The 24,963-nt window shown below is 45.3% G+C and overlaps 1 protein-coding gene across 2 annotated transcripts in view; it reads left to right on the forward strand.

Moving 5' to 3' along the window:
• The first annotated feature begins 318 nt into the window (after nucleotides 1-318).
• The window catches only part of filip1l (filamin A interacting protein 1-like), a 45,222-nt gene continuing 20,577 nt past the window's right edge, over nucleotides 319-24,963 (forward strand). For both annotated transcript variants that reach the window (XM_076303233.1, XM_076303232.1), the window contains exons 1-3: nucleotides 319-727; nucleotides 2,672-2,842; nucleotides 3,585-3,763. In XM_076303233.1, the coding sequence (XP_076159348.1) occupies nucleotides 329-727; nucleotides 2,672-2,842; nucleotides 3,585-3,763 (749 nt within the window). In that variant the 5' untranslated portion in view covers nucleotides 319-328. The remainder of the gene's footprint in view (nucleotides 728-2,671; nucleotides 2,843-3,584; nucleotides 3,764-24,963) is intronic.

Here is a 24,963-nt window from a genome sequence, read left to right on the forward strand (position 1 = left end):
TTGTTGGGAGCTCCAGCAAGCTTTGCTGCTCCCATAGGTGATGGATTAAACCCTCAAGCATGAGCTTCTTTAGGCAACACCTGTTGGATCGGGTCCTTTTCTGATTAGTTGCTCTCATTCATGATACCAGCTGTGGCACAGTTTGCATACACTCACTCACACACACACTTACATACACACACCCACACACACACACACACACACACATCTCTACACACTTGTCTTTATCATACACCTTTATCTTTAACACACACATACACACAGGCACACACTGCAACACCTCCACTCATAAATCTCTGGTTGTGTTCCTATCACCAGGTAAACAGCCATGCGTTCCCGTAGCAACAGCATGGAGGACCTTGCACAGGCCAAGCCTTCATCGCAGCGGCCACAGCAGCAGCAGCAGCAGCAGCAGCAGCAGCACACGCGATCCCGCCGGCGGGCCGCAGAGCACGGGGAACCTTCCGGAAGGGGCCCGGGCCAGCCTCGGCACCGGGAGCCACCAGATGACGCGGCCACCATCCAGAGGAAAAACAAGGGCGGCAGTGCCGGCAGCAGCAGCAGCAGCGGCAGTAGCGGGCACAGCGGTATTGGTGGGCACAGTGGCAGTGGTGGGCAGAGTGACAGTGGGCAGCAGCGAGCCAGGGCGGCGTCAGCGGGGAAGGGCAGGGACCTCTCACGTGACGACCTCCTCTTCCTGCTCAGCATGCTGGAGGGAGAGCTGCAGGTGGGTTGGGGTCTCAATCACTACCCAGCTACACTTGCTCATGGTATCCGGCAGACACTTTTGTCCAAAGCGACTTGAACACTACATAGTTAAAAAAACAATGGTTTCAAATAAAATTGAGAAAGCCTTCATTAATCGTAATAGTAACAACGGCAACAATATCAACAACTATATCACAATGAAAATAATGTTTTTTTATTTTAAAACCATAAACTAGAACTCTGTAAGAGAAATAATTAATCATATATAACTATATAGTGGTAGAAACAAATAGCAATTGGATTAGAATTAGAATGCCTCTCCAAGCACAGGAAAAAATTAGAAGAAATGTCAGCATGAATGAAAAAAAATAAATGTAAGGATGAATGAACCAAACTCTCCAAAATAGCAAACAAAGGCAAATGTTAGTGAATAAGTAATTTGCTTTGAATTCACTGTGAATGTGAACATACAGAAAAGGCCTTAGGCAGTAACATGGGCACCAAACCAGACTGGGGTTACATTTGAAATGGAACTATTTTGTTCACATGTTCACACAAAAATAATGTTCAAATATAAAACTTCAATGAAAATGTGTGTAACTCGAACCCTCGCCTCTCTTTGTTGAATTTGAACGTGCCTATGGTCTTGGTCAAAGGCGAACTAAACTCCCTGGTGATGGTGATGGACTTATGGCACGTAAAACAGCTGTGCGGTTTTCACATCAGAGGCCTCGCGTGGAAGCGAAAGGGGGATGAATGGAGCGTACACCACTAGGACAGGGACCTGTAAAAGGACACGAACCAAGGAAGTGGGGCTATTAAAACCAAGAGGGGAAAAAAGATAGATAAAAGAAAAGAAAGAAAAATAAATAAATGGGGAGGGGGGCAGCTCCTAGCTTGTGAAAGGCTAGGGAGAGGGAGGAGGGGGGAGGGAGAGGGGGGGGAAAGGAGCAAAGGGGTAATGTTAATCCATCTCCCAGATAGCCCAGGCCTGGATGACCCTGGCCAGCTCAGCGGAACATCCCTCTCCCTCATGGACACCTGATGGAGCATGACAGGAGTGAAGGCAGCAGCACAGGGCAGGCAGAGAGAGAGAGAGAGAGAGAGAGAGAGAGAGAGAGAGAGAGAGAGAGAGAGAGAGAGAGAGAGAGAGGAGAGAGAGAGAGGGAGAGAGAAGGAGAGAGAGAGGGAGAGAAAAGATAGAGGGAGAGAGAGGGAGAGGAGATAGAGGAGAGAGAGAGGGAGAGAAGAGATAGAGAGGGAGAGAGAGAGGGAGAGGAGAGATAGAGAGGGAGAGGAGAAGGGTTAGATAAGAGACAGAGAGTAATAATGGAGAGTGTAATATGGAGAGAAAGGGAGAAAAGTGGGAAAGAGAGATTGAGGAAGGGAGAGAAAGTAAGAGGAAGATGCAGGAGAAAGAATAGCGGTAAAGAACATGAAAGAGAGAGGGTTGGAGATGGAGAGGTACAAGGCCTGTAAAACGAGGCGGGAGGATGTGAGAGAAAAAAACAACTGAAAGAGAGACACACATAGTAAAGGGCACTCCTAAGTTGACCACATTTAGAAATGCACTCATTTCACGAGCTAACATGCTAAGTATTTTACGGTTGACTTGCTTGTTTATTTCCCCCCTGAAGAGCACGACGGCCTGTTTGAAAAGTGACAGATTTTGGAGGTTTGGAAAGTTTGGCAGGCGGCGGTGGCTCACCGTTAACCTGCCACGATGCAGACCCATTCAGAGTTAATGACGCACGCCGCCCTGCCATTGCATAAATTAACTGCTATGCACGCTTCTAAAAATGGCCACTGTAAAGTGTCAGCCAAGCGTGTAGCCCACCAATAACTTACACACACCCCCCAGCTCCATTCACTCACACACACTGCTAACACAAACCCATCATGCCGCTGCTCTAAAAAAAAAAAAAAAAAAAATAGAAACTTGACATTGACTCGTTCACTGCAGGCCCGAGATGAGGTCATTACGGTACTGAAGGCTGACAAGATTGACCTGGCCGTCCTGGAGGCCAAGTATGGGTTTGTGACCCCGCAGAAGGTGCTCCAGTCCCTGCAGAGAGACGCCATCCAGAGAGGGGACGGATGGAAGGATGACATCTACGAGAAGCCCATGGATGAGGTGAGGAGCATGACCCAGAGGGATAACTGCATCAACAGTTAGGTTGTGGGTCGTATGATGACCAGGGATTAACATTTAAACTACGCCCATATGAGGTTCAAAGTCAGCTTGGATTGACATAGAGAAAATGAAGTGCACGTATGGTGTATGAGCCTATGCAACAGGGTTGCAGTGTACCGCAAACTCCACAACAGCCACAAAGGCCATTGAGTATCACAGCCATGTATCATCCAGCTAACGTAATACTCTACTGACACATTAGCATATCTGATATCGGCTACTAAAAAGAGACTATTTAAGTACAAAATTATCTATTACTGTACTGTATATATATGGTTTAATACATGGTCTGGTTTTCACTAAGGACCTGGTGGGGTGGTTGTGGTGGGCGAGGCGGGATGAGGGAGAGCTTTAGAGGGTGTGAATGTATATGTGCTGTATTGTCTTTGTGTTGTGTCCCGAGGACCCCCTCGAAAAACGAGATGTCTCATCTCAAGGGGTTATCCTCCTCACAATAAATTTCATAATAAATTTCATAATAATGGAGCACAAAATGTCGAGTACCGTCACCCTGGTGTGACGGGAATGTTGGGAAATTAACATTCTAAAGAATATCTGGGTTCATTGAATTCAACATAGAATTTTAGAACCTTCAATTGTTGCGGAACTTAGAATGTTCAAAAACCTACACCTTTAAGGGCTAATCTGAATCACAAATCACAACACTCTGTCTGTTTGTCAGCTGGACAAGCTGGTGGAGAAGCAGCGCGAGACGTACCGACGCATGCTGGAGCAGCTCCTCATCGTGGAGCAGTCCCACAGACAGACCATCTACAAGCTGGAGGACGAGAAGACGAACCACAGCGAGTTCATGAAGAAGAGCGACGAGTTCACCAACCTGCTGGAACAGGACAGGGAAAGGTCAGTGGCCAGATGGCCAAACCATAATTCAATATCGGTGGGAGTGTGTTATTGTTCATCAGCAACATGTAATATAGCACTTTACCCCGTGGGTATTCTCAGAAAGGCAGTTTTTAAGAATGTGCTTCAACAGATTTTGGTTGAGTGAGTATACTTGAAATTCAACTGGAACTAAAATAGTTGGAGCTCATTTCCTTGACAATATGAAATGAGATTTGCTTTCATAATAATCGAGTTTGACCGTATGAAACAGGCGGTCATTCACTGCATTGCAGCCGTCCAGCATCTGTAGCTGTTTTGGACGCTGCAACGCTTCAACTCAGGGTTCATGGCAAGGTTCTGATGCACATTCTCTTTGGTTCCGCTCTGTGGTTCTTTTCTGGTCTGTTCCTAGCTCTGTCCAAATCTGAAGGTATCTCACCATCATATCTGGACACGTGTGAGACGCATTTGACTCCTTCAAACACTGTACAACAAACCACCATCAAAGAGGATAACTCAGACTAAATATTTAGACAACGTATGGTTCAGGCCCTGAAAAAGCACAAAGGGGCCGTTTGAATGCCATGGTGCCCGCGATTAATCATCGAACTGATGACGAATCGTTTTTCTCAAAGTGGGGTCATTGTTATTGACTCACTTGAAAGCAGCTTGGCCTCCTCTGGACGTGAAGTAGTGCAGAGAGTGTTTCTGGTCATTAGGGTTTGTGAGCCGGTATGTGTTGCTGGCCGGTGCTGGACTTCTCGATGAGAACCTCATTTTTTTTTCGTTGCAACACCACCCCCCCCCCCTCCCCCCACCACCACCACCACCATCCCAATCCCTCCTCCTGACCCGAGAGAGCTGAGCCAGCCGTGGCGAGGTCCATTTGTCCGTTCCTGTTGAGGATCATTTTGACACGAAGCCCGTGGGTCTGGCCGGCTTCCGGGGGCCGAGGGATTACATGGTGCCCTGCTGCCTCTCCACCGTGACAAATGGCATCCACCGCAGCATTCATTACATCTGCAGATATCCAAAGTTGTCATGGAGGCTCGGTGGGTGGAGGGTCATGGCAACCTCGTCTGCCTCCTGATCCGTAAGCCTAGCCCATCATGGCAGATGAATCAGACACAAATCATCCAGAGGTTCCACGTAATGTTAGGGGGCTTTTTATCTTGATTATTTTGATGTGCCGTCTCATACTACATCTTGCCGTTTTATCAGCTGTCAACATTTTTCACGTAATATCAAAGAGTGTACGCTTTCTGGATTGGCACACTTTTAAATGGCTGTGTAATTTTATTTACATTTTATTTTCACGATAACACGGTGGAATTTTCTATTACACATTTTGTATTTGCACAAGCACGGCCTGTGCTTTGAAGCTACACCATCGGTTTCCAGGATTAGATCGACAAGCTTGGCCGTCCTAACATAGCACTCTAAAATTGGGTGGCACAACAGCCTTCGGGGTCGTTACAGGCAGCTAATTTGTTACTTATCATCAGGTTTCAGCTGCTATCTTGCATGGCATCTGCGTACCGAAAATAAATCCTCGTCCCCCAAAAGCGGACAGTGAAACCATTGCGGGCACAAAAAAGTAGTTACCGTCCTTACCTCAGCCGATGAGGTTCAACACCCAGATAAGTGTGTCAAGAACACTGTGCCATGGAGTATAAATATCCTGGGAAAGATTTGGGGCCGGCTGCACTCACTGTAGCCCCGGGCCATGTTAAAACATGTTGCCGGGCCTCTTGGCAGGGGTCTCATACGCTTACCGGCTCCCATTGCCAAAGTGGACCGCTCTCACTTTTTTGGATTTCACAGTAATCATATTTGAGAGGTTCCTGAGGAATGTACCAAAGTGATGCAGGAGAAGGGGAAAAAAACAGGCCGTACTATATTCATTCTTCTTTTTCTCCTTTCAGAAAAACACATAGTTCATTCCACCTTTTATCATCCCTTTTAGCGTCCAAATCTATGATGTTGGCTATAAAGTGAAAACACGACTTCAAGGTTTCAAACATGCACAGAACTTTGGGGTGCATTTCAAAACAAGTGTTAAAAAGAAGAATAATGAAAACAACACAAGCCATACTGCCACATTCACAGGGGGTGTACAAAGTCCTCATTAAAAGCATTCACTTGGTGATAACTCAAACATGTCAAGTGTCTCTAGCAAAAAAGCCTGCAAGAAGGGATGTGGAGCCGACCATTCTGGATGGCTAGAGTGTAACATGATGACTTGGCCTGGAATGAAACTAGCTCTGGAAAAAAAAAGACAGAAAATCCTGAAGGAGAGGGGGGGGGGAAAACTATTAAACCCAACAAACACATACTCTGGCATACTGGCTGTGCTTCAGTAATGTCTTTATATGGCAATGGCAAATGCTTGAACTCAGGACATCATGGAGGAGAGCATCCATGGCAACGGGAGACTTCACATAATTTGAGAATGCTTACCATGTCTGTAGATGAAGCTACACGTCTAAACTACCATCAATGAAATGGTGAATAAGCACAGCTCTACTGCTTTTGTTTAAGTTGGTCCTCCGTGACATCAGACACACTAGTTTAGGCCACTTATCTCACATGATGTGCATGTAACATCCTGTCTGGCTCAAATATCCTGGAAGTGGTCTAATTGCGATGATCTTATTATCAGAATTACACAGCATATTTGCCTTGGCCCGTTGGCGTTCCCCACACTGTGCTTGATCAGCAAGCGTGTCAGGAAGGAGCAACTGCCATGAGCAACAGTCCTTGCATCGAAAGGGTCAGGTTAATTATTGTGCAAAGTAAAATGTAAACGAAGAGAAAACGATAAGATTTGTAGATTTTTACTAGAGAGAGTTGCTGGGAGTGGAGACAACATGATGGCGTCGCACAACATTTATAATGACCGGTGGAGCATGCGGAGGTTGCCGTGGAAACCGGCGGAGTTTTGCGGCGAGGCCTCTGCCAGGAGGACGTCCAAGGTTTGGCCGCGCTTCACATGCAGGCCAGAACCGCAGAGCACACATCGGCACAACGGCTGTAATTTGTGTGTCGTCTTTCCTCGTTCCAGACGCAGACAGAGCAGAGTGGACTCAGAGTGCACTGGAGTACTCTATGTTCAAGAGATGTGTAACCTGACACCCCCCCCCCCCCCCCACACACACACACCAGAAAAAAAAAGTGTTTTGTCCCTCCGAGGCTGTTGTTTGTATTAACATTGGGCAGGGCAGGAAAGTAATACTAGTAGTATACAGTGATATACAGAAGATTCACTGTACAGTCACAAAAGACTCACGTGATAATAGAAGGAATCCAGTTCTTCATTTGACCTACACACATTGAGAGCTGCCCAATATGAACCAGCATCTCCATGTATTATGTTAAGGATAAGACTGAACTAAAGTGTGTTGTTGGCAAAGCTTAGACATAGTTGAGATAAACTCTCTCTCTTTCTCTGAATAAATCGCTTTATTCTGGCCGCTCATGTGTCATGTGCTGTTACTCAGCTGCAAAACTGTATTAAACAAACAAAATGTTTTAAAAGGCTTTGACCTAAAACCTACTCTCTGCAAAAGAGACAATCTGAAGCACAGACAAAACCCATTCATTACAACAGCGGACCACAGGTTAAGCACAAACAAAAAAAAAAACCTCACTCTTCTGTTCTGCTTCACTGTTCCTTATGCTGTCAAACATTCCAAAGCATGTCAAAGGAGTCCCACAGTAAAACGAGAGAAAAAAAATGGGGCTAAGAAAACATCAAATCTCAGAAAGCACAACACTGGACGACCACTTATCACCCGTTTGAAGGGGAGCAACAGTAACCCTCCTTGTTATCAAAGCAAGCGGGCCAGGAGATGGAGTCCATTTGAAGAGCGCTGCGCCACACCGGTTTTTAATTTCATGCTCGTTAATCCATTGTTGTACGTTGCATTGTAGCAGGATGTAATCACTTCCTTTCTTGGGTCCTGGCACACTGGGACTATGATTACATAGTTTGAGGGCTATGTGTAGCAGGATTTGGGAGCAGACACCAGATCTCTCTCTTTCTCTCTCTCTCACACACAGTTCTTACTTTCCCTCTCTCTCTCTCTCTCACACACACACACAGTTCTTGCTCTCCCTGTCTCTCTCTCTCTCCTTTCCCTCTTTTTCAGTACAGTCCCCATCCCCTCGACCCCCTTCGTTCTCCCTAGAAGGCCCAGAAAGCATGTGAAAGTGGAGGAGGTCAAGCAGCCCACTCTGATTAATTGGCCATCAAAGCTGCGTCCAGGACTGATGACCTCACTGCACACTGTATGAGGCTAAAGTGGGGGGGAGGTGTGTGTGTTGGGGGGGGGGGGGGTGGTCTGAGAGCCTGGAGCAGCCGGCCCCCTAACTCTCACCAGATGTTGCTGAGAAAAAAAGGGGGCTGCCGGCCGCAGCTCTCTCTCTCTCTCTCTCGCACACGTTACATCGAGGACGTTCGGTTCCTTTCAAGGTTCGGTGGACTAGCACGGGGTAGTGTTTTATGGCCACTTCTTTTTTTTTTTTTTCCTAAACTTCAGCTCCAACACCACCACCACCACCACCATCACCCCACCAAAGTCTACCATCCGTCACCGACCCCATTTCCTTCCCTTCGGCATTCCTCGGCATGTAGCATACTGTAACTCACCAAGCCCCACTGGACAAACCTGGACCTGGTTTGTTGTCGAACAAATGGCCAGAGTTGTAAAAACCTTCCATAGCAGGTCCTGTTGTGGATAGCTGTTGTGGATAGCAAATCGAAACTCAATCCAGAACTGAAATATTGCTGTTTACTTGACCAGTCACCAAGGGTAGTGCCAACCACTTACTCAGCAGGGACCAGGAATAAGTAAGGCGTGGCTGTGTGTATGCTCCAGAAAACATCCAGGTGACTTTGGTGTTCTGTACCTCTTCTACGTAGAAAACCGATTGCTGCGGTAATATCTCTGAAAATATCGACTCAGGCTGTTTTTAGTGGATCTGTTTGGTTGTACTTGTTGGGGAAAAGACGTTGCTATCTGATGAGGCCAGATTGCAATAATATCTACAAAATCTACCTCTCCAAATATACACAGACAAAAGCACACACACTCATCCACATGCTCTCACATGAATAAACACCCACAAAGCTGTAGATATGCCTTCAAGACATGCTGTCTCTTATACACACATGTACACTACATACATGTATACTGACATATAACACTCACAGGCTCATACACACACACACACACAAAGGAAGTCTGCTGTCGTAACCACAGAGATGACAAGGATCATGATAATATCAGTGACCCTTGGAGACACTGTGTGCTGCACAAGCCTGTTCCCACACACGGCCTGCCTCTGCTTTCCTCATTGAATTACGTCAAAATGTTCTAGTTTCTGTCAAGAACTGTCAGGGAGATATAGAGAAAGAGGGAGAGAGAGAGAGGGGGAGAGACAGACAGACAGAGAGAGAGAGAGAGAGAGAATGAGAGAGAGAGAGAGAGAGAGAGAGAGTCTAGTGCTGCTTCTTAACTGCAGTGACCTAACTGATGGGACGAAACCACTGGCTAAGACAGCTTCATAACCATCGTGGTTAATTTGACGTTTTCTGAGGTTGTTGACCTCGGTCACCATAGTCACACCACAGAGACGAATCAGGAATCTTTGTTATTCACTGGAGTCCCGGTCCAAGCAAGCAGCAGCAGGACCCTCGAGTGCTCCTCCACGCGCCTCTTCCCCCAGTGCATCCCTGGGGATGTTTTTCCTGTAAGCTCACGGAGAGGGGAAGGGCCCTTGGCTCATAAATTGTCCCCGAGTTGACAAATAAGACTTCGGCCTCCTGTGTAAGGGGAAGAGTCCTGCCACACCTGGACTCGAGGGGATCCGCTGTCTCATCTATCACTAAAAAGCATAGGACAGCACACACACACACACACACACACACATACACACATACATACTGTACACACACACATTCCTACTCTGAACATGAGGTGTAGATAAGATGAGAGGTGCACACACACCTGTGTTGGAAATAGAAACATATGTTGGTTCCTTTGCTAGGAAAAGTTTTTTTTTTTTTTAGTTTCTTCTGTCAACTCTTTGTCCTTTTTCCACATTACCTCTAGGGATAATGGTGTAGCAATAATGTCTAATTATTATCCCTTCCCCCCATTCATGCTGCGGAAGAAACAAGAAGTTTCTCCCCTCGAGATCCTACAACTATAACAATTACAACAGAATAGGCAGATTGCTGCTGTCCATAGTGCCTCAAGTCACGCTGTATCGAATTTCACCCGGAATCTTCCAAGTGCCAGACCGTGCTGAAAGGCCGAGGGGGTTAAACGGGAGAGAAGTGGTCCATGAGAACGTCCATGCTCCTAGCGGGGGCCGCTGTCGAACGACGACAAGCGGATGAGCACATCTGAAACGCGTCGTTTGCTCTGCAGCCTCTCTGCAGGGTCTCGGGTTCAGTTCATGAATCACACAGCCGTGACACATTCACCAGCTTCCTCCGAACATACACATGACATGGATACCTACGGGGCTCTTGCGCAGAGGTGGTCAGCTGCAGTTGCGTCAATGCATTCTGCGCTTTCTGCAGCTTTTTTTTTACTCTTGAGAAAAAAAAATGGGGGAGTTTGTTGTTGAGATATTGGACATACCTCATTGCTTTAGTTTCTTAAACATAAAACCAAAATTGTTTTCTTTGTCAATATAACCTATAAAAGAATTCATAAAAAATAAGCATACTCAACACTTTCTCATACAGGTGCACTGATATACTGAGCTCAATCTATATATAACGCATACATTATATTCCCATGTTACATCCTATTGTAAATTTACAGATTGTAGAAAACTGTCTGCTTTTCAGATGTGTGGCAGTGTGCGCAAGTCTTTTGGGACTCGCTTTTTTGGAGAACACGCTCTTGTTGCCGCAGACTCCTTGGATAATGTTAAAAATATCTTGTGGGTTTCTCCGGAGTGATTCACATGCACTGGTCCCTTTGATGAGATTTATCTCACTCTAACAGCCGTGCAAATCAAATAAAGATGGGCCTCTGAAACCCATCCAGGTTTCAACCCTCAACACACACACACACACACACACACACACACTCTCTCGCTCTCTCCATCTCTGTCACTCTTCTATGGCATCAGCTCCGCCATGATAGGAAAAAATGAGCTAGTTCCTGATTGTGACCTAACTGGCGGGGCGTGTGCCAACCGCCGGTTCTTCTAGGCCAGATAGTGACAGAATTGTCCCACTTCTCTCTCTCTGCATCCTGAAACCAACCTAACACAGTACGGGCCTGGAAAGAAATGATAGCGGTGCAACTTTGGTCACAACGTGCTCCCTTAAGAATGTGCATGAATTAGATATTTATGGTTTCCCAGACTCACCACTGGTTGAATAATAAATCATAATTACTGTAGTGAGATGTGTCACATATTGTGGGAGATCTGGTTCTATTCTTCCATTTGTAAAAACTGAATTATTAAAATGGCAGGTGAACGATAACAAATGAAAACCATATTGCAATGTAGTCTATTTATTGCTGTCCTTTGTTGCATTATTATGATACTGATATTCCAGTGATATCTGGAAAGTTGTGCATAAAAATCCCGATTGTCATAGTGCCGTGTATTACATTGTACAACATGTACAACAATACACCATAAACATAGTACTTTATAATAGTGGGCTTTTTATGTTTTACAAACATTTCATCACTTAGCATTAAAATTGCAATGTGATAAAAGATACAGTATGAAGCCATTAAAAACACTTTTTACAACTGTTCGTCACGGCAAGCTGTGCCGACTTGTCAGGAATTCTCAGTGGTGAGTGTGTTAGTGTGAGTAGTTAGGTCCCAGGCTCCAACAGTGCGTAGTGTAATGAGATGACATATCTCTGACAGAATGTCATGATTGGCCTCTCAAGCCACAGAGCGCACACTTGCGTATGACACCATTCGTTTTCCAACTCTCTAAAGATTTCTCTTCTTTTCTTTTTTTTTCTTCCCCCCTGTTTTCTCTAAATGAGGAAATACCTTTTTAAGCAACACCCCCGGGATTTAAAAGCAATCTGTCCCGTCTATCAGACAGCATGGCGACTTCGAGAGGGAGCCCACAGATGGTGGTGGACAAGGGAGGAAAAGAACTATGACCCCGTCCACCAGCCTTGGTATTATGGCCAGTGTTCACAGCATGGGAGAGAGTGAAAGAGAGGGGGAGAGAGAGATAGAAAGACAGAGAGACATTGAGAGAGAAATAGTGAAAGAGAGGGAGAGAAATAGAGGGAGAGAGAGAGAAAGACTGTAGACTTGTTGTCTAAGCTTGCACCAGCCCAGTTGGCATGATGTGCCACAGTCGTTCAGTCTGTTTATACACTCTAACTTTCACCGCAGTTTCTCCGGGAATCCCTCAGCTCGACATACTGGTTTGGAACATTCGGGCCGACTAATAAGCAACTACACTGCGTCCTGCGTTGATGTATGTGGAATCCTTGCATGTGAGCTTCACTATGCCCTGCTGCTGTCAGGGTGTAATTTTGCTTCAAAAACTCTATTTTTTTCTGGCAAAATGGAGGTCGATGCGGTCGACCTTCTACGATTACTTTTTTTCCCCCCGGATTTTGCTATAGTTTAACTGTGAAAGAAAAAAAAAATGACAAGTATGAACTGTTAAGGGGTTTGTGTCCTAGCGGTTTGTGTCCAGCCAAACCCACAGTCATAGCGAAGATGCATGAGAGGAACCAAAAAAAAAGAAAATGTGATTGAAACTATAGCGCGGTAGTGTGGGAGAGGAGCTCAATCAAGCTATTGTGAACAAACATAGCTGCTGTCCGAGGCGTAGTCCACAACACTCCACCAGTAACGGGTGGGGCCTGAGAAAGTAGATTAGCCTAGTGTGGTTCCCAATATGTCAGAAGGGAAAATAACTATTTCACAATAGATAAGTCATTGTTTAGATGCTGGATTTGTATTGCTTCTTTCACCAAAAGTGGAGTCTTTCCCAGGCTGTTCTCCCATAGGGGCTCACAACAAGGCCTAGCATAAGTACAGAAAAAGGCAGATGTGTAAAGACCTTCTTTACAAACACTTCTAACACCTTATGCCCCAACTGCTCTTATCTTTCCCACCTCCCTAAACTTTTCCACTGACAGTGCACTTCTACTTCTTCACTTTGCACTGAGTGCTTCAACACTTGTCAGGTTGCCTGGAACTAGTTTGGTGGTGCTTACTCTCATTAGTCTCATTCTATTCTCCCATCCGGCTGATTTGTTGTACCTGACTTGTAAGTCACTTTGGATTTAAAGCTTCTGCTAGATGTGGTGCTGTGTTCTCAGTCTTCTGGAGTGGGATGGACGGAATGCATGCTTTTGCGGGCTGTGAGGAGCTACATGAGGTCAGCTACAGTGATCATCATATTTCAGTCGTCAGGATGCTTGTAAATGTTTGGGGCAGTTGGAGAGAACACATTGGCCTGTATAGCACAAGCAGAGACATCTATAAAGGCCTCAGAACAGAGGAGACTCATTTTCCATTGTCTCCATTGAGATGAGAGGCAGACTGAGGCCAAGTTTGTCGCTATGAGGTAAAACAGATTGAATAGCAAGGAGGAGCATCCAAAAATGCAAAGAATTACCTGCAGAAGATAGTTTTACCAGTTCACAGAGATTCTCAGATTCACCCCACACACCAAATAATTGTTTGAGTGGGTTCTTCGAGTAAATCATGGTTTGGCTGAAAAAAGAGGAAACGTAGGCCTCTATTATGTCTTTTTTCCCCCTCTCCTCTCCCGCTGTTGTGGTTCTGGTCAGACGCTGAAGGAAATGACAGTGTGAACTTGGACACCATGTCCTTTAGGCTGGCGGCAGCTGCATCTGAATAATGTGACGGGCGAACACGCTCACCGCCAAAACAGTGTCAAGATACGAGGGTGAGATAGGTGGGTGGGGGGTGGGGTGGTGGTGGAAATGGCTTGGAGCTGCCAGCTAGCATCGCTTATCAGTCCCGAATGCATGCTCAGGGGCAGTCCAGAGCCAAATTGTGCAAACATTGGAGTCGAGTGTGGCGCTCCATTCTCGCGCTCCCGAGCCAAGGGCGATTGTGTGATAAGGAAATAAAGAGATCTTTTGTCGTTCGGAGTGACATAATCATAAAAATGTATGCTAGCGCTCGGTGACTAAGAAAAAGCAATATGTGGCACATCAGATAAGAGTGGCAATACTGCACATGAGACAGATTGATAGGTCTGCCAAGAAATATAAGCACAGCACTAGACCAACATCCATGCCTGGGATTTGCTGCACTTTAAAACGCCGGTTGGTGATGACTGAAGGCCTAATGGGGGTTTGGTGAAAGAAGTAGTCAAAAAATGGCTTACTCCATCTCTGGTAGCCATTAACCCAGAAATAAAACTACCATCCTCCAGGGCTTTTTAAACATTACCGACTCTTGAGTTGACAACTTTCTCATTCCTAGCATCTAAACCGACTGAAGACACATAAAGTATTAATAGAGCCATACTATTAAACTATCTATGGTTTATTTCACATAAACATTCCTGTTGCATTGTCGTCCAGGAGCACTTGCTGCCCATAAGGTGAAAAAAATAGCGAGAGGCTATTTTCAGTCGAGCATCCTATCGGTACACAAGAGATTTGTGGCACTCTCTGCGCTTCTGCGAGGCTCTGGTTTAACGAGTGGCACATAAAATTGGAAATGGAGCTTGTAACTTGCAAAAAGTGTTAGGAAAGACTAATTTTGAGGTGGGAACCGTTAATTACAAACATTTATGAGAGAACAGTTCAATTTACTTTTCCCTGACGGAATGTGGCTGACGCAGATACCCCAGAGTGGTCGAAAACGTGCCTTCGCTCGTTTGTTCTTTTCCCCCCGTTCCTTGATGACATGAAAGTGGTTCTTTGTGGAAATGTCAGCTGAATGATTTCGGTTATCTTGAGTAATGTGGTGCTTTCCACTCCCTTTATATGAGAACTGACATGTCAGCAAGGAATTGGAGTTTATTTTCCAATATGCCGATCTAATAAACACAAACACTAACACACACACACGCACACACAGTCACCCACATAGAAATTCAACTCAAGCCACTGTTTAATGCGGGCAACAATGAAGAGAAGTTGTTACAGACCGCAATGAAGATGAGTTGTTCCAGACCAATGCTCATAAAAGCAGCTGTTGATGGTAGAGGTAAGGGTTTGTCAGAGAGGGTTTGCAAAACAACGGTGACAAAAAAAGAAACCAGACTGTTTGGCAAGAGGCAGAGCAGAGGAGAGCATACTTTCACATGGACCACCATGTCCTGTTGCATCCTTGGCCTTTTTGTGGTATGTTACAAGCAGTGAGAAAGAGCCACAGTTGTATTTTAAATCTCCCCCCACTCCCTATTCGGAGCTTGGCCCACATTGGGATTCTTGAGGTGATTAATGGAATAAAAACGCTCATGCCAAAGTCTAAGAGCAATATATACCCTGCAAGTGGTCTGAGTGGAAAGCACATCACTGGAAGCATATTAATCACAGGATATGTAAGTACGATATTCTCTTCTCTTGCATGCTCCTCTGTCTTAGCTTCAAATGCAGGTCCACGTGTCAACTGTATGATTTACCTGTAGACCTGATCAGTGGCTGCAGAGATGTGTTCAAGAGCATCTCCCAGAATGAGAAAAGCCTCATTCGATGCACGCCTTTTTAGCAAAGCCCTGCAGGCTGGGTGCAAAAGTGCTAAATCAAACAGTTTGGGCTTTTACAAGCCCACCAGGCTTCTTGGAGAACATCACAGAAATGTAATTCAAATGGCATGAAGGAGCCTGGCATGGCTTTAGACTAAATCCAGTCATTTTATGAGAGGAATTCTGAGATCTGACCAGCACTGGGCTGATTTAAAGAGATATCGTCTATCCTAATGGTTCAAACTACTAATTACAGCGTGCAAGAGACCTTTAAAAAGAAAAACAGAACACAAAAAATAACATCGCCCCATATATGAGCGGCTTCATCCAGAATACACAGAAAAGGATTTGACAGTAAAGCTCTTTGCTGACATTATTATGAGAAAAATACTCTTCAGTTTAAATCTCAGGTTTGGGCATCTTCCTAGAGCACATTTCTTGTATGCATAATTATCCGTAAAATACCCAGTTATTCAAAATATTCAGTTTCTATGTACACAGGACCGATTCTTTCAACAGTAACGGTTAAGTTTTTAACTATACTGCATAGTGGGAAACAGATTATTGCTGTTTCTGTGTACACAAGCAAATATTAGGCTTTGATTACTTTTTCTAGGGGAGATGTTTTCAGTATTATACAATGGCAATGTACAGTACTGTGTTTCTTATAACACTACTTGATACCCATGCTTTTGCCTAAAAGTTCCTCTGGTTTTAGAATATAGAGTAACAGTACTCATTAACAATAACAGGCACAGATATAGAACAAGACTACATCTCAGAACCTGATATCACAGACTGTAGACTGGGACAAGTTCTGGAAAAGAACCTTTTGTATTCCATCCACAACACAATCCTAGTCTAGTCCTACACTCCTTTCATCTATCCCCACTATTTTCCTTACGCCATCAGAGCCTCTTCTCCAATGAGTACAGAAGGTCAGACGGTGCCATGAAGGAGAGTGTGTGTAATTTACTGGGGACACAAGAGAGCTGGTCTTCAAGGCATTGAGTGGGTTCTCACCGTAAGTTCGCCGTCTTCATCTCATTTCTCACAGTTTACTCAAAAGAGACTCCGAAATGAAGTGAGCCATGAACGAGACTCATTTATTTGGCGAAAGCTCGGCGCAGTTGGCTCAGCGAGACTCTGGACTGGGAATCATCAGTGTCAGTGTGAAGACAGGTCTCAATTTGACACTAATCCTTTATCAAGGAATGCTTGGCTCCGAGCCCAAAGATGACTCCAAATAGTATGAGCAACTTTATGAAATATGAAAGCGTTTATTTCTCAACAGTTTCACCCCCTTCTCTCTTCTCACACGGCTGCGTCAGTAAAATGTTTTGCTTAACCTCCGGTGACAGGAAAATTACTAAGATGCTTTGGGTTAACCCAGGCAATGAGGTCATTGCCAGTAATTGCGTTTTATGTAACACACTTATTCATGCCAGCTTAATATGTAGTCTCAAATTAATGACATTTAATCTTTTCACTGTTTTTTTTAATTTTAAGTAACACATTTTAGTTTAATTTGCTGTGAAACTGTAGTTATCCATTTGTAACGCTTGACAGATTCAACCTAAAGGTATGAAAAATCCAGTCAGCACTTCTGTGAATATCATTAAAATTCACATCACAGTAATGCAAGCATTACTCCTGCCAGATACTGTACTTTCTTCCACCTACCTACATTTACAGATATTTTTCTAATGGCCTCGTGAACTGAGGGAGGTATGGGATGAAGATTGGCCGAATTGCCTTTTATCCAAAGCAGCCTGTTTGACATGCAGAGTACTAATGAGCTGTTACCGTCTAAATGGGTGCGGAACTATCTGCACTAACTCCCTTCTGATAGCACCGCATGAGTCGAAAAGAGACTTATGGAGCTGAAGAGGTCATGCAGCCCTCAACCCCCCCCCCCCCCTCTCTCTCTCTCACACACACACACACACACACACACACACACACCCAAATGCACGATGACAAATGCATTAAATACATGCAGGCACTCATTCACTTCCTCTCCTATCCTTGGTGGCTCACTCTCTCCATTAAAACACAATCTATCAGCGCCCTGACCTGCGGTTCTCGTGGTGCTCTTGGAGGAGTTGGACATGGCGCATAGAGGAGATGAGGAGGGGGCTGAGCCTCTCAGTACCGGGGGGCTGGAGGTGGGCCAAATGAGGGAGAAGAATGGGAGACAGGGCTGTTATACAACATGGCTGCTTATGGCTGTAGGTATATGCTGCATGCTGCTGCTGCTGCTGCTGCTGCTGCTGTTGCTGTTGTTGTTGTTGTTGTTGTTGTTGTTGTTGTTGTTGTTGTCATTACTTCTGTCATTCTTTCATACTTTAACTCATCATCTTCCACCAGTTGGCATCACTGAAGTCCTCATCTTTCTTTTTCTCTCAGCCCACATATTCTTGTCCCTGGTCTTTGGCTTGTGTTCGCCAGTCTCTTCTTGATGATTCATGTCTGCCTTGGTCAGCAGTGCTATTGATGGAATGTACAAACTGGTGTGTGCATGGGAACCAACGATGGGAATCGAAGGCAGGGGTGATTAAGACAAGCGAGAATTTAAATAGAAAAAAAATAAAATAAATAATAATAATAATTCAAAAAAACACAGTCAGAAAAACATTGCCCTTACTGAGGTCTCTAATTAAATTTTGAGTATGGCATGAGCTCACTGCACAAAATACACTCATATTTATAACAAAGCATATTATGAGCTTATGTTTCAAGAAGCTATAAATTACCTTGGGTTTTATGATTACCCAAAATAACATGGAGATCTCAGATAGGGCGGAGTGACTTAGAGTGACTAAGGACTGGACTCCTTAGATGCCACAGCATGACGTTAGCATTCGAAAGCACCATCCTAATAAATTTTTCCTCCGTTTACCCACAATGAAAGGTTAGGCCCGGATGGGCACGCTGTAAGTACTATGTAGACATGGGTCTACAAGCATCTTGGTGTCATTAAACCCTTACCACAAAGGAGAATTTCCAGTAAATTCTGATAAACATGTTTTTTGGCAGTTGTTTAGCAGAACACCTCATATTGAGTGTAACATCTTAATCTGGCATGACTGATTGATACTCGAGCTAACCAGTGGAGTTATACTGGCAAGGTCAGGTTTTGCAGTAATAGTTTCATCCATATGCTCTTTATGACCCAAATACAGAAACACAGCCATATCATAGCCACAGAGTTCAGTTCTTCCATAAATATTTTTGGCATTTCTTTGAATGTAGTTCCATGCCATTGTAACCCACATCATCCACACTCCTTTCTTTCTTTCCTTCTTTCTTTCTTTCTTTCTTTCTTTCTCTCCCTCTCTCTCTCTCTCTAAAATACACAGATGCTCTCTCTGTGTCTGTCCCTCTTGCTGTGTCTCCTACCCTGACTCTGTCTCATGTTCACCTTACAGCCACACAAGCAAACAATCATGTACTAACAAGGAGAAATACACATGCCAAGAACACAGAGAGAGAGAGGGAGAGAGAAACAGAGAGAGAGACAGACAGAGGGAGAGGGAGAGAGAGAGAAACAGAGGTAGACAGGCCTCACACCAGTGGTGTTGAGGAGGTCCACACCATCTGTTCATTTGTGGCTTGTTAAGGTGAGAGCACCATCAGTCAGTCCAGATGAGGACATGGCTCAAATCTCTGGCATGCCTACAAAACTGTGTATGCACATATGTGTGTGTGTGCACTGTATGTGTGTGTGTATAAATGAGTGTGTTGATTATGGAGCTGAGAGAAACATATTGCATGCACAAGGAGCCAAGAGACCAATCAAATTGTCCACACACATACACAAACACACACACACACACACACACACACACAAACACACATACACACATGCATACATATGCATGCACACACAGACACAAACACTCACACAATACGACACACACACACACACACGCATGTACACATTGACACACACACACATTGACACATACACACACACACACACACACACACACACACACACACACACACACACACACACACACACTCACACAGACACACGCACACACCAACATCAATCACACAGCTTGGAGCAGTACGTGCAGACAGCGCCCTGCACACATCCCATCAAGGCCCCTGCTGCAGTCCCGCTTGCCTTGTTTGTCAAGATTACACGCTCATGCCGAGGTGAGGCCAGACTCATATCCGCACAGAGGAGAGGAGAGGAGAGAAGAGGAGATAGCCCCCAGCACAGCCAAAACAGGCCCCTGAGCAGACACCAAGCCAACACTCCCCAACCCAGCACAGGAAGCAGAGACAATAGCATGAATCCCATCCAGGATCTCCCTCCACCACCACCGCCCGCTGTCGCCACCACCACCACCACCACCCGGCCCGCTCCCACCCACCCCTCCCTTCCGATCCCAAAATGATGTCATCACACAGTGAACCTCAGGTCTAGCCTAAACACGAACCGCAGGACAAATGCAGCAAAATGAAAAAAAAGACAAAAATACGAAAAGAGAGCGATGAGAGAGAATAGTTGAGGGCTGTAATGCAATCTAGTGAGCGGCGTTCTCCGCAAACTGAACTCCCTGTCATTTCGGGGCATTCCTGGGGTTTGACACAAAAGGCTGGTTAAGTGTCTTCATCTGTTGTCTCACCAGGAGGAGCAATTGCAACCATTGTCCTCAGACTTCTAACACCCAGCATGACTGGATGAGACACCCAAGTCTTCATCTTCCCCAGACACCCCATGTCTACACATATACCGCATGTCTAACTACACCCACACTGGTAATCCAACATCGTTTTGGCCCCAACTGTGTGCACATAAGGATGTAGCTTCTCTGCAAAGGCCTCCAGTCCACAACGCCACACCTTTAAGTGGAAGAGGAAGGATAAGCTAACTGAAGCGCTGCGTGGGTGGCTTTTTAATGGCTGAGGTCATGTCTCCTGCTGGAAAGACAAAGCTCATCTTTGTGTCTTCCCACCCGTGAGTTATCGCTGTTAGTCCATATAGAGGCTTTTTCTCTGCAGGGCAGGCACTCATGGACTGACGTCAATGAAGTCCGCATGTGAATGAGTCCTCACAAAAGGCCAAACACATAGTCAAAGATAAACATATGCATGCATACACGTTCAATCATAGACACACACACACACGGATGAAGTCACACACACATATAAACAAACTCTCTCTCTTTGTCTGTCTTTCTCTCTCTCAGACACACAGACACACTCACGCACACATTCACAAACACACACATACACGTGCACAAAGACATGCAGATTAACTACCGTGGCTTCTACGTTATACCGACCACCCACCCAATAGCTTGTGTTGATAGGAACCACTTGTGAATAGAGGCTATTTGCTGTCTGCTCCTCTAAATGAAATTACTCAAGAACTGACGTAGGCTGCTCAGAACAAACATTCATCCCAAACAGAAAACTCTGCCGCAAAATGAAATATCCACTCCTATTAATAGTCTTTCCCAGCAAACAGGGAGAGAGAGAGAGAGAGAGAGAGAGAGAGAGAGAGAGGAGTCTATTCTCTGTCAGCGCTGTTTGGAAATACTTCTCTGATGATGTTGAGTCACGGGGGACTTATTCGGCCTTAATAGGGGGACTGAGCCTGCAGATTTTTCCAAAAATGCAATGGTGAAAGAATGAGTGGATTAGGAGCCTATTTCCGCTGACAAGGAGTCAGGGGCCAGTGTTTGGTGGACATGATACGGCAGCGTGCATCTTTACATGTGTGTGTGTGAATGTGTGTTTACTGTATGTATGATTCAGCGTATATGGTAGTGTGTGTGTGTGTGTGTGTGTGTGTGTGTGTGTTTCATGCTTGTGCACCCATATGTGAGTGTGTGTGCTTGTGTGTGTGTTTGTGTATGATTCAGTGTGTGAGGTAGTGTGTGTGTGTGTGTGTGTGTGTGTGTGTGTGTGTGTGTGTGTGTGTTTCATGCTTGTGCACCCATGTGAATGTGTCTTTGTGTGTGTGTTTGTGTTGTGGACACTTTGCTGTGGCATTGGTTCTCTCCAGCAGCCACATGTATTTTAATTACACTCTTGGATCTTGGACGCCTTGCTGGTTACTAAGTGCTACTTGCATAACTGGCAATCCAGCACAAGGTCTCCTACTCTCGTGCCTTAAAGCCCAGTGAAGCTATGCTAACTCTTTTAAATCACCTATTTCTTCCTACCTCTTCTCCTTTCTCATCCCTGCATTGTTGCATTGTATGTGTATGTGTCACTATGTTGCACTAGATTTATATTATCTCTTGTGCTCAAAATAAAGGAATCCAATGACTTCAGCTGTAACTTCCTTAGCATGACAGTGTTTACTCCCTGACGCACAAATATTTAGCCCCAGCTGAATAAACAAGCGATGTGGGAATCCAAAACTACATCCTGATTGACTCTAATTCAAATAGTGTCACGCCATCAATCTCATTTGGGAAATCGAAAAAGAAGAGGAGGCTCTGCCTACACATGATGAGGAAAAGGTCCTGAGAAGGTTCTGGTCCTTGCACGGGTATCTGACTGTCAAACACACACACACACACACACACACACACACACACACACACACACACACACACAAAATGATCCCAGCTATGAAGTTCTGTTCATATACTGTAGACCAGGGGTGGGCAAACTGCGACCCGCGGGCCGGATCCGGCCCGCCAAGCACTTTCATCCGGCCCGCCGAGCATTTAATTTGGTTATCAGATCTCAGAAATGCTCTCTATTTTTTTCCTGCGATAGAGACGACGTTGGTTAGCTTTACTGCAAACTGCTTTTCACTCTTCTTAGAGAACGTTTACAATGTCAAAACATCATGTTAAATAGAGATAGCATCATGTTAAACTAAGTTAACTCTTAGTTATCTCCTTTGCAGCAGATCTAACGTGAACATTATGCGATCCATTTAATTGGGAACGCGTCTGCACTCATGAGAGGGAGAGAGAGCCGCAGGTTCCAGCTGGCTTGTCAATGTTGATAATTGATATCCTTCTTATAAGAAACCTTTAAAAGGAAATCATGAAGGCAACAGTAGTTCCCACTACTGACCATTTAAAAACTGTGAGGCCCAGCCGTAGGTACAGCACTAGTCATAGCGGAGCAGGCAGAAGATCATTGAGAAATAAACGTGAATTAAAGCGACTGTCTTAAAGCGACAGTGCACAATTCATACATCAAACAGCATAAAATTAGCAGTATGTTTAAGCAATTAATATTTTAAAAGAAATACTTTTCATACTAAATTATAGGCTATAAAAAAAAAAAAAAAATGTATGTGTGTGTGTGTGGGGGGGGAGGGGGGTGGGGGCGGGGGTTTGTTGTGCGGCCCGCCGGCCAATTTTCAAAACCCAATGTGGCCCTTGAGCCAAAAAGTTTGCCCACCCCTGCTGTAGACCTTAGGTGTGAAGCGGTTAACGTCAGAGCCTCTGGGAGTGTCCACATCACACACAGCTGAGGATGAGTGTATGTGTGTGTGTGTGCGTGTCTGACAGATAGATACCCGTGCAAGGGGTTCCTCATTGGTGAGCATGGAGCCGCCGAACACTCACACTCATTGGACTGGCAGACATTTCAAGCTTCCACTCCACCAGAGTGACTTCCTGTCTGGTGGAGGCAGACTCATCCCCAATGTGTGTGTGTGCTTTCCAAGAACTGGCCCTTACTCTCTTTCCATTACTCCGACACACCATCATCCACTGCATACAGCCGCCGGCACTGCCACATGTTGGCACCCATGTAGTTGCGCCTATTACAGCTTGAACTAGATTGAGTATGTACAGTACCAAAGACTTCACAAGTTAGATTGCTGGTTCTTTAAACTAAACTGCAGAGGCCCAATAGGCCCAAAAAGCCTAGACCACACTCCACCACTACACAGAGACACACTAATCCAGCAGGATATGAGAGAAGTCACTAGACAGACAGGGCAGACACCCACCTGACAGATGCCAGCCTACATTAGCAGTGATTAGAGACTGACGTGATTACAGATGGTGGACTTCTAATGATTGTTTTTATAAGCACTTGTGTGTGATTCTATGCTGCCTGACGTGACTTTAATAAGAGGAGCTTAGCAGTGACTGAATGTTAAAGGGATCTCTGACTGTCATGTTGAATGTGGTCAACACATAAGCTCATGCTGTTTCCGTGCATCATTTTCAACTTGTAAATGTTACAAGGAACAAAAACACAAGTAAGTTTAGCTGAAGGAGCACAGTGTTGACATCACTGTACGCTTCTACAGTGGATTCTAACAATTTGTTTTCCCATCTAGAATTAGACCTTTCTGGAAGAGCCTTTCCTTTTCCGAGGAATCTTGGGTATGAGGAATATGAGGATAATAAATAAGACCTTTTTTGGGGACGAAATGAGCTTCTCCCAGTTTGGGCAAGAATAAAGGAGGCTGTTCTCTCTAGCGGAGGAGACGTAGCATAACCCTTGTCTCCTACATCTCCCCGGGGACCGGCGAGGGGCCATTCCTGTGGTGCGCCTCGGCCGTCCAGGGCCCCTGCTTGCTCGCGCGCTCGACGAGCCCGCTGGTCTGTAATTGCCCATGCAGGCGAGGCCTCGCGAGACGCTTTGAATTCTCCACAGGGCCCTGCGAAAACATCGATGACACATCCACCGAGGAACTCGGCGGGCATCAAAGTGCTCGTGCATGCGCATGCGCTCGGCCAGGGGGTAATCATTTTCAGCTGCGGCCCAAGAAGGGGGAGCAGACACGGGCCGACGCCGCGGCAACAATTACACACTATCAAAGCGGACACACATGCCATATACACACACACACACACACACACACACACACACACACACACACACACACACAGATGTAACACACACACTCTCACACAATGTACACACGTGTCAAAACTGTGACACAAAAATAGACAAACACACACACACACGCATACACAACAGCGTCTGAAACACATGCATGCACAGACAAACACAAGACAAGACAAACACAAGACACACAACCACAGCACTAAGTACTGCACATAGCGTATGCTTCTAGTCTAACCCAGACAGACAGATAAAGCACACAAACACACACTCACTCAGACACACATCACATCACAATTTCTCTGTTTTTCCTTCAGCCAAAGTGATCCCCCTCACTATCTCCCACTCCCATTGCACCACTCTACCATAAGCTAATGCGTTGTTTATGAGGTGATGGTTGTTATCCGAGACAGAAATTACTGGCCTGTCCCCGCTCAGCCTCCAATCATCCAGTGGCCAATTGCCACTTGTCTGCATAAAACAGCAATCCCAGGCACGATGATGTCACCACCACCGCCGCGCACAGGATCGTTTTGATTGTGTCCATTACACCTCCTGGACCCGTGCCATCGTCCTGGCTCTGTTTTCGTGAAAGGTACACAGCGTTGTGTGCAGAAACACTTCATTGTTATGTAACACAGGTATTTGGTGGGGCAGCAAGGCTATGTCGTAACTGATATGTCGCTGCCTTTCTATTGAGGCCCTAGAGAGGGATAGTGTTTTAATAC

Source organism: Alosa pseudoharengus, unplaced genomic scaffold, assembly GCF_046254945.1.
Source record: "Alosa pseudoharengus isolate Yale_2024_CS ecotype anadromous, Long Island Sound unplaced genomic scaffold, YU_APseudo_1.1 YU_APseudo_1.1_scf_24, whole genome shotgun sequence".
In the NCBI taxonomy this organism is placed as follows: domain Eukaryota; kingdom Metazoa; phylum Chordata; class Actinopteri; order Clupeiformes; family Clupeidae; genus Alosa; species Alosa pseudoharengus.